The 10,883-nt window shown below is 40.1% G+C and overlaps 1 protein-coding gene across 1 annotated transcript; it reads left to right on the top strand.

Moving 5' to 3' along the window:
- Positions 1-304: 304 nt before the first annotated feature.
- Positions 305-2,464, top strand: LOC130023368 (disintegrin and metalloproteinase domain-containing protein 21-like). Its single transcript, XM_056113883.1, has one exon. The coding sequence runs from the start codon at positions 305-307 to the stop codon at positions 2,462-2,464; it is 2,160 nt and encodes a 719-aa protein (XP_055969858.1).
- Positions 2,465-10,883: the final 8,419 nt, after the last annotated feature.

The following is a 10,883-nucleotide window of genomic DNA, read 5'->3' on the forward strand; positions in this document are numbered from 1 at the left end:
CCAAATTCAGAGTTGGAGCTAAATATTGGGGAGCGAACAAACTAATCTGCAGTAGAGTGACTCAGGTCTTTAGCGGAACAAGCTTTAACTCTGACGGTTGACTTGCTTTTCTCTCACTCCCATAACCACTATCTCTACGTTTCCTTGTATTTTTTCATTCTTTTAGTACTGCTGCTCTGATGGTGTGACACTGGGACAGAACAGATGCTCCCAGATTAGCATTGCGTTCAGCCAGTTCTGGGGACGAGACAGGACAGCGATGTTTCTGGCTCTGCCTCCTCTGCTCTTCCATGCTGGCTTCGTAATGGCTGATGCTGAGCTACTGGTTCAAGTGAGGAGCCTGCTCTTGCTTCTCTGGATGAGGGTGTTTCTCTTCCAGAGTGGATGGACCCAGGTTGGACACTGCCACAACCAAAACTCCCCAGAAGTGGTGATTCCCGTGAAGGTAACAAGGTCTGGCAGAGACGCTAGGTCTTCAAGCTGGCTCTCATATAGCATGCATTTTGGGGGTCAGAGGCACATTGTCCACTTGAAAACCAACAAGTTGTTTTTGGCTAGGCACATACCGGTGTTCACGTACACAGAGCAGGGAGCACTGCTCGAGGACCATCCCTTCTTTCAGGATGACTGTTTCTATCACGGTTATGTGGAGGGAGACCCAGAATCCCAGGTTGCCCTCAGTACCTGTTTTGGGGGCTTTCAAGGAACATTAATGACAAATGACATTACTTATGGAATCAAGCCCAAACTGCTTTCTACCACATTTGAACATCTGGTCTATAGGAGGGAGAGTGATGAGTCTTTTACTCTCACAGACTGTGGAATGACAGATAAAGAAATCACAGCACAATTGAAACTTGTCAAAAGGAGAATTACCCCAGAGATGAGGGTTAGGTATTTGGACTGGTGGATCCACACGTTTTATATTGAAGTGGGAGTGGTTGTAGACAGGCAGAGGTTTCTTCATTCCAACAGAAACATTACACTGGTGTTCAATGACATCTGCCTGGTGATGAATCAAGTAGGCCTGTTACTAAAAGCTTTGGCCCTCCAGGTGGCTTTAATGGGAGTTGAGGTCTGGTCTCAGAAAAACTTGATCCCGATACATGATGTGAACGATACATTGAAAATTTTTTGTATTTGGAAGCAGTCTGCCTGGGTGAATCGCCTGCCACATGATATTGCACATCTTTTTGTAAAGAAGAATTTTTCACGTGCTCTGGGTGCCAGCTATTGGGAATCAGCCTGTGATCCTAGTCAGAGTTGTGCAGTCGAGCCTTTCTTGGAAGACAATATCGAAGCATTTTCTTACAAAGTGACACATCAGATTGGCCATAATGTTGGTATGGTGCATGATTCTATAAAAAATTGTACATGTGGTGAGGATCATTGCATCATGTTCTATGAATATAAGCCCTCAAGGAAATTCAGCAACTGCAGTTTCAATGAATTCTGGGAATTTGCATATACACAAACATGTTTGTATAGTCTGTCAGCTCCAAATAAGATGTTCAAGCACATACGTTGTGGGAACGGTGTGGCTGAAGAAGGAGAAGAATGTGATTGTGGCACTATGGAGTTATGCTCCGAAGATCTTTGTTGTAATTCAAACTGCACTCTCATTCCCGGGGCTAGCTGTGCTTTTGGACTTTGCTGCGAAACATGTGGGCTCATGGGTCCAGGAGAAGTCTGCAGAAAGGTGGAGAATGAGTGTGATCTCCCCGAGTGGTGCAATGGGACATCCCATCATTGCCCAGAAGATGTGTACATACAGGATGGATTTCCATGCTCTAATGGATACTGTTATGAGAAAAGATGTAATGGCCGTGATGACCAGTGTAGAAAAATCTTTGGTCCACAGGCCAAGAGTGCGAACATGAAGTGTTATAAGGAAATAAACAGCCAAGGTGACCGTTTTGGCCACTGTGGTATAATTGATACTCAGTATATAAAATGTAATGGCTCCCAAAGGCTATGTGGCAGGATTCAATGTGACAATGTGAAGAAACTTCCTTTGTTGATAGATCATACTACTGTACATTTCACTAACTTCCAAAACATCCATTGCTGGGGGACTGACTACCATATTGGGATGAGCATACCTGACATTGGTGCAGTGACTGATGGCACACTGTGTGGTCTAGATCAAATCTGCATCCAAAGAAAATGTGTTGATATTTCAGTCTTGGATCTCACAACTTGCACAGCAGAAATATGCACCAACAATGGAATCTGCAACAATAAGCATAATTGCCATTGTGACTATGGATTTTCTCCACCCTTCTGCTCTGAACCAGGTTATGGTGGTAGTATTGATAGTGGTCCAGCACCTGAAAAACAAGAGTTTTTAAAGGATATGGGCCTTGACTACCTGTTAATAAATTGGCTTTTTCGTATTCTAGCTTTATTATTTTGTGCCTGCTGTTTGATTATTATAGGACCATTTGAAGATGAAGATGAATAACACTAGCATAGAAAGAACAATGGGAGCAAGATTTCCAATCTATTTCAGTTAAGTAAGTCTTTGGGTCCATCGTCACCTTGGGAAGAAGAGCACATGATGTGTCTTTAACAAAGAAGAGAATCTTTCTATGTTATTTTTAAGAAGACCAAATTCTACATAAAGTTTCCAGAGTAGAAAGTTTCAATTCCTATAAATAAAAATACAACAGCATATTTTACAGACTATCACAGAAAATCCCCAAGACCACTAATTTTTTTTATAATAAACGTCATCCATTAAAAAATTAGCAAAAATGCTTCTACCAGCATATTTCTGTTATTCGTCGATTGCCTCGAGCAGGCCCCAGTAATTTCTCATTCATCCTAGCCCTGAGATTATATTCAAGGCTCTTTAGGAGAATGAGACCCATCATTGTTACTGGTATTTGGCATATTTGGTACGCCACGGGGAGTTTGCCAGACTCTGCCCTGTGGGCAGGCTACATTCGGTAGCATATTTCTAGTTGCCATTATTTTATGCAATTTAATGTCTAGCTACTCGTGGAAAGTGTCGTGTTTTATTTCCTAGATAAGGGAGTTGCTTATGATATGTGTTAAGTGTTTATGCATGTGTGTGTGTCTTTCAAATTCCTATCTCTTAATTGCAAATATTCTCTTTGAAATCTGATTCATTGCATAAAGTAAAGTAAAGTAAAGTAAAGTAAAGTAAAGGCCCTCCCATTGATCATCGATTTGCTCGAGCGGGCCCAGTAACGTCTCCATTGGAGACTTTGTTGTTACTGTGTTTGGCATATCGAATACATCATGGGGAGCTTGCCAGGCTCTGCCGTGCGGGCGAGATACTCTCGGTAGCTTGCTGGGCTCTCCGAGAGGGGCAGAGGAATCGAACTCGGGTCGGCCATGTTGGCTGCATGCAAGGCAAACGCCCTACCGCTGTGCTATCGCTCCAGCCCGATTCATAAGTACGTGAAATATATGTGCAAATATATGTGCATGTGTATATATGTATATATGCATATTTAAAAACATTCTTCTGTCTATAGGACTTAAATGAGATTAGAATGTGAAGAGATTTTGATGGGTACTTAATCAAATTTTAATTCTTTAAAAGTCATCACTTTATATCCAGAATAATTTTAAACTAATCTTTTTGCATGTATAAAATGTACATATAATTCATTACTACAACTGCATTTTCATATATGCTTTATATATGGTGTGATTATAATTCTGATAATTTCCATATCCAACCATAACCTCTCTCTCAGATATAGCCTATGCTTCCAACAATATTAACCTCTAAGATTTATAGATACATTGTATTTGTGTCTTCAATCAGGTCTATGAATTTTCCAATGAAACAAGATGACTAATTCTCTCCTATGGGTTATAAAACCCTACTGCAAAGATGTGCGTTCCATGGGCCCCCCTTCTCATAGATATCTAGTATTGATTTCATTAAGTCTACGGTGTTTAAATAAACCAGAGGGATTGAGATTGATATTGTGGATAGAATAGCACATTGATACATGAGGCTTTTGGAATTGTTGCAGGAACTGCAATATTTGGGCAGTAGGGAAAGGAAACTGATTATGATTTCCAGAGAGGTGCAGTGGAACATCCTGTCCATGTCCAGAGGATGTGCATATTCAGAGTAGATACTGTCTTGAAGAGATGAGGCAGCCATAAATGAACAGTTTTGGTCAGGAGGCTAAGAAAGCAAATCTCAATTTCTACGGTCAACTCAATACCAGAGGTGATTATTGTGGTAACTGATTTAAAACAGCAGGAAGAACATCTAGTGCCACAGCAAGGATTTCCTGTGTGGAATGATTCAGTGGGAGAATGTGATAACATATCCTCTTATGGAGAGCATTATTCTGGAGTGATTTTGCCTAATATTTAATGCATCAGTAGCTGGAGTGTTAACTAACTACCGTGTGGGGATAACCATTCCAGATTTTGGTGAAGTGAAAGACACTAATACTTGTGGGTAAAATATTTGTGTGAGAAGATAATGCGCCCCAATATCACACTGCACAAGGTGTTCCCCTGTAACTTGTAATAGGAGAAGATTCTGAAATAATAGACAGCACTGCCACTGCAATGCTCATTTTCCACTAGTCTTTGTTACAAAGTTTGCAGGTTTGGGAGGTAACATTGATAGAAGCCCACCATTTGGAAATGTTTTTGCTAAAGGTGATATTTCGAAACACAGACCTTTGGGGTTCACTTTTGTAGCTTGCCAGGCTCTCCAAGAGGGGCGGAGGAATCGAACTCAGGTTGGCCATGTTGGCTGCATGCAAGGCAAATGCCCTACCGCTGTGCTATAGCTCCAGCCCATATTTGATATAGATGCAATTAAATTTATACCAAAATCCTCAAACATTTGCCAACTTAAGAGTGTTCTGGAAGCTAATGACTTATTCTAAACTTACTCAAGTGCAATATTTCTTAAATCACTTTATACCTTGAAAACAAGACCAATAAATGCAGCCTTTTTTTCTCAAGCATACTCCAGTTTTTTCTTAGCTAGTTTTGAATATATACATGGCACAACACCATTAATTTTGTCTATGTCCATTTGGTGACAGCACTTAATTTTTCACAATTTTTTTAGAGCTAAGAAAAAAAATCACACAAATCCACAATTGAAAGTCTAATGTGACCTTTATCCATCATAAAGGAGAATAGTCCAAAGTTGTTTAAACTATGCCCTAGCACGATAAATAACTAGATTTGGGTGATCTGTGAATAACATTTTATTTTAGGTTTTTTTTTGTTTAGTTTTCTTTGTTTGGGGTCACACTCCACTGTGCTCAGGGCTTACTTCAGGCTTTGTGCTTAGGAAGAGTACTGGAGTGCTCAGAGAACCAGATGGGGCGACATGGATCAAACTTGGGTTAGCTACATACAAGGCAAGTGCCCTAACCACTGTGCTATATCTCTACCAACTGAAGAACATTTTAAATTAGAACAATATGACCTAAAGTACAAGACATGGTGTACAACATATTCAACAATTGGATAGAATAGTATCTTCCAAAAATTATTGTAAGATACAATAATTTTAACTAGGTATTTTATAATTAATAATCATAAGAATTCAGTGTATTCTTGGAACATTAATTTGAATATTTGAGATTATAAAGTTATTCATCAATCAAAAAAGTCAATGAAACAATCCTATAATGAATGATACATGAAGAAAAATAGAACCAAATAGACAAAAGTGCAAGAAATATTTGGAATGTAGTAAAATTTCTTGTAGCATCATATTGGAAACAGAGAATGTGAAAAAAAAGAATTGAATAGAAATAAAGTTTAATAGCATTCTTGCCAATACTGGTGAAGGAAGGAGAGACGTCAAACCTTTTTTATACATAGTTCAGATTCTTATCACAAGTCAAGTTTCCTTGTTTCATTCTCTCCTGATTATGGGATCCACAGTAAATTACTTGGAGGCTTTCTTATTTTCTTATTTCCACAGAAATATTATGTTGATTTATATTTGTTTTCTTGGGCTATAATAACTTTACATTCAGTTGTCCACTTCATTCTTTATCTTTAAAGCACACTGATTTACAGAGTTTCTCATGATAGGGTTGTTGTAGGCAAACAATGTGCCAACACAATACATAGTGTTCCAACAAACCAGGGTGACCTTCCCTCCACCAATGTCCGCTGGTTCCTTTTGATCTCTCCCCATTGGTAGGCACATAACAAATTTATTTCCTATTGCTGCAATAAAATCTAAAGAATAGCAAATAAATTTTCAAAAATAAATAAATATAAGTCAATTTGTGATAGGTGCTTCTATATGACTTAATCTACATAAAAAATCCAAACCATATAACAGTATAAAATATAATGCTTATTCTCATCTACATAGGAAGTTTTCAATTTTTTAAAAAAAATTTTATTAGCGAAATACCATGAAAATCAGTTGTGGACATTACAAGTTTTTGTGCTTGAGTTTCAGTTATACAATGATGGACTATCCATCCCTCCACCAGTGCCCATTCTCTACCCCCAATGATCCCAGTATCACTCCCTGCCATTCAATCCTACCTCTGTGGTAGGGCATTTTTTCCCTTTTTGTTCTCTCTCTCCTTTTCTCTTTTGTTCTCTCTTTTTGTTCTCTCTTTTGTTCTTTTTTGTTCTCGCTTTTCCCTTTTGATATCTCTCTCCTTTTGGTTGCTGAGGTTTGCAAAAGAGGCGTTGAGTGCCAATCATATTCAGTCTATAATCTACTTTCAGTATGCATCTCCCATCCTGGGAGAATAATCACAACATCCTTTACTTGGTGTTGCCTTCTCTATATGAGCTTCCCGTTTCCCTAGCATGTGCAGCTGGCCTTCAAGCCATGGAGTGCAGCTCCTGGTACTTATCTTGACTATTAGAGGTTAGTCTCCTATATTGTTACTTTATAATCCTCAAATGAATGCAATCTTTCTATGTCTGTCACTCTCTCTCTGACTCATTTCACTTAGTATGATACTTTCCATGTAGTACCACTACATGTACTACATTTAGTACCAAGACTTCATCTTTTATAACAGCTGCATAGTACTCCATTATATAGATGTACCAAAGTTTCTTTAACCAGTCATCTGTTTTCGGGCACTTGGGTTTTTTCCAGATTTTGGCTATTGTGAACAGTGCAGCAATGAACATAGAAATACAGATGTCGCAGGGGGGGATGGGGGGATGGGGGTGGGGGGGATATTATCCATGGTGGTGGAAAATGGGCACTGGTGGAGGGATGGGTATCTGATCATTGTATAATCAAACCCAAGCACAAAAAATTGTAAATCTACAACTGTACCTCATGGTGTTTCACTAATAAAAAAAAATTTTAAAAAAATTGATACAAAATTGATATTAAATTAATACTAGATGATAAAAAAAAAGAAATACAGATGTCATTTCCACTATATTTTTTTGCCTCTCCAGGATATATTCCCAGGAGTGGTATTGCTGAGTCAAATGGGAGCTCAATTTCTAATTTTTTGAGAATCGTCCATACTGTTTTCCAAAAGGGCTGTACCAGTCGGCATTCCCACAGCAGTGAAGGAGAGCCCCTGTCTTGCCACATCTCTGCCAACACCGATTGCCTTTGTTCTTTTGGATGTGGGCCAGTCTCTCTGGTGTGAGATAATTTCTATCTCATTTTTTTAATCTGCATCTTCCTGATGATTAGTGATGTAGATCATTTTCTCATGTGCCTTTTAGCCATTCGGATGTATTCTTTGAGAAAGTTTCTGTTCATTTTATCACCCCATTTTTTGATGGGGTTGGTTGTGTTCTTCTTGTGGAATTCAATCAGTGCTCTGTATAACATTAATATCAACCCCTTATAGGATGGGTATTGGGTTAATACCCTTTCCCATTCTGTAGATTGTCTTTGTATTCTGGTCACTGTATCTTTTGAGGTGCAGAAGCTTCTTAATATAAGATGGTCCCATTTGTCTATCTCTATTTCCACTTGGGTGGTTAGTGGAGTGTCATCTTTGAAGAAACCGTTAGCCACAATATCATGGAGGGTTTTGCCGACCTTGCCTTTGATGTACCTTATAGATTTTGGCCTGATGTCCAGTTATGCCAGCACCATTTGTTAAAGAGGCTTTTCTTCCTCCACTTCACATTTCTTGCTCCCTTATCAAAGATTAGATGTTCATATATTTGAAGTTGTGTGTACAGATATTCCACCCTGTTCCATTGGTCTGCGGCCCTGCATTTGTTCCAGTACCATGCTGTTTTATTATCACTTTGCAGTAGAGTTTGAGATTGGGGAGGGTATTGCATCCCCACTTCTTTTTCCCAAGAATTGCTTTAGCTATTCGTGGGCATTTGTTGCTCCAGATGAATTTCAGGAGTGCTTGATATATTTGTTTAAAGAATTTCATGGGTATTCTTATAGGATCACATTGAATCTGTATAATTCATTGAGGAGTATTGCCATCTTGACAATGTTAATTCTTCTCATCCATGAGCAGGATATATGTTTCCAGTTCCTCATGTCTTTTTTATTTCATGGAGTAGCGTTTTGGAGTTTTCACTGTAGAGGTCCTTTACCTCTTTAGTAAGGCTGATTCCGAGGTATTTGATTTTCTGGGGCACTATTAGGAACGAGATTGTTTTTTCCCGTCACTTTCTTCTATCTCAATATTTGCATATAGGAAGGCCATGGATTTTTGGCAGTGATTTTATAGCCTGCAACTTTACTGTACAAGTCTATTGTTTCTAGGAGTTTCTTAGTAGAAACTTTAGGGTTCTCGAAATATAGTATCATATCATCTGCAAATAGTGAGAGGTTGATTTCTTCCTTTCCTCTCTGAATGCTTTTAATGTCTTTTTCTTGCCTAAAGCTATTGCAAGTACTTCCAGTACTATATTGAACAGAAGTGGTGATAAAGGGCATCCTTGTCTTATCCTAAATCTTAGATGGAAAGCCCTTAGTTTTTCCCCATTGAGGATAATGTTTGCCATTGGTTTGTCGTAGATAGCTTTGACTATCTTAAGGAAAGTTCCTTCACGACTCATTTTGGTGGGAAATTGAGGCACACCACGTGAAAACAAAGCTGAATGAATCCAGTACCTTCTTCTCATTCATCCATGTACCTGCCTGTCGGCAGGGCCCCTTCCCAGGCCTGTGCAGCCAACAAAATCCCCTGAGAATGGCAGGTTTTCGCCATTGGTCTGCGGCGGACGGGAATTGAGGTACACTGTTCAAAAACAAAGCTTAACAGTCCAGGAACCCTCTCCTCATTCATCTAGGTATCCACCTGGCGGCTAGGCTCCTTCCCTGAGCTCCGGCCGCAAATTATTCCCCCTCTACATGTCCCATTGGAACCATAAGTTACCCTCTTACATGGAACTTTCACTAGTTAGCTTAACCACCAGAAACACATTAGCCAATAATTCATTAAGCCCATCTCAATTCATTCTGCATCTCAAGCAGAACAGTAACAGTGAGCTTAAAGGTCTAAACCACACTGGTCACAATACTAAAGCAGTGCAGAAGCCCACCATACTTACTTTTTGATGAGGCTAGCCCAAAAGACAGCAACAGTAATGAAGTTCTAGACAACCTCACTGACAAGGAATTTAGAAGGGAGTTACTGAGGATGCTTAGGGAGCTAAAAGAAACAATGGAAAACAATGCCAATAAAAGACAAGAGGATTTGAAGGTAGAAATGAGAAAATTGCAAATGGAAATGTCAGACCTGAAAAACCTGGTAGGGGAATTGAAAAACTCAGTGGAAGGCCTCAGCAGCAGGGTAACAGCTGCTGAGGACAGAATCAGTGAGCTCGAAGATGAAGTCCAGAGACTCTCCAGAAAAGAGCAGAAAATGGAAAAGAGACTCATAATTCAGAAACAGATGGCAAGAGAAGACCGTGATGAAGCCAAGACAGGTAACATAAGAATTATTAGAGTACGAGAGGGACAGGAAGAAAACCCTGATGAAGAAACTGTCAAAGTCATCATTACTATGATGTTTCCAGAGCTGAAGAAACAGGTTACCACATTCAGGAGTCCTGAAGGGTACCAACTAGAAGAAAACCAAATAAAAATACCCCAAGACACATACTGATCAAAATGACCAAAACCTTAGATATCACGGTCACGGTCCTCCCGTTGTTCATCGATTTGCTCAAGCGGGCCCAGTAACGTCTCCATCATGAGACTTATTATTACTGTGTTTGGCATATCGAATATGTCATGGGTAGCATGCCAGGCTTTGCCGTGCAGGCAAGATACTCTCAGTAGCTTGCCGGGCTCTCCAAGAGGGGCGGAGGAATTGAACTCAGGTCGGCCATGTTGGCTGGGTGCAAGGCAAATGCCTACCCACTGTGCTATCACTCCAGCCCTTAAGATAGAGACAAAATTATGAAAGCAGCAAGATCAAAGAAAAAAATGCCTATAAAGGGGGATACTTAGGATTCACATTTGAGGAGGTCACAAGCTGCCCCCCCACAAGCGGCTCTCTGGCACTGCCATAGCACCAGAAGCACAATAACTTAATGCAGAGTTCGGCAGCTTGTGGCAGAAAAGTGAATGAACTATGTGTTAATCCATGGTACCATTCCTCCCTGGGAAGGAAGGTGTGTCACTCCCTTCCACCTCTTTCCCCCTACGCAGCAAGATGGCGGCCTCCTCAGAGCTTTTTCGAAAGCCAGGTATGAGCGGGCGGTGATGGGGCAACTGTAACCTCATGGGAAGGGGGGTGTTCCAGGGTTGTCCTTCACGCCTTACCAAGGTCACGAGTTGCCCCCCACGAGTAGCTCTCCGCCACGGCCATGGCTCCAAGCCACAGAAACCAATGTAGTAATTATCTGGCTCTTGGCATAAATCCATCCAGACTTAATAAGTAAAATATCAGAAATCCAAAATAATATGGATCTCATAACCAGCT

The sequence above is a fragment of the Sorex fumeus genome, unplaced genomic scaffold, assembly GCF_029834395.1.
Source record: "Sorex fumeus unplaced genomic scaffold, SorFum_2.1 ptg000024l, whole genome shotgun sequence".
Classification (NCBI taxonomy): Eukaryota; Metazoa; Chordata; class Mammalia; order Eulipotyphla; family Soricidae; genus Sorex; species Sorex fumeus.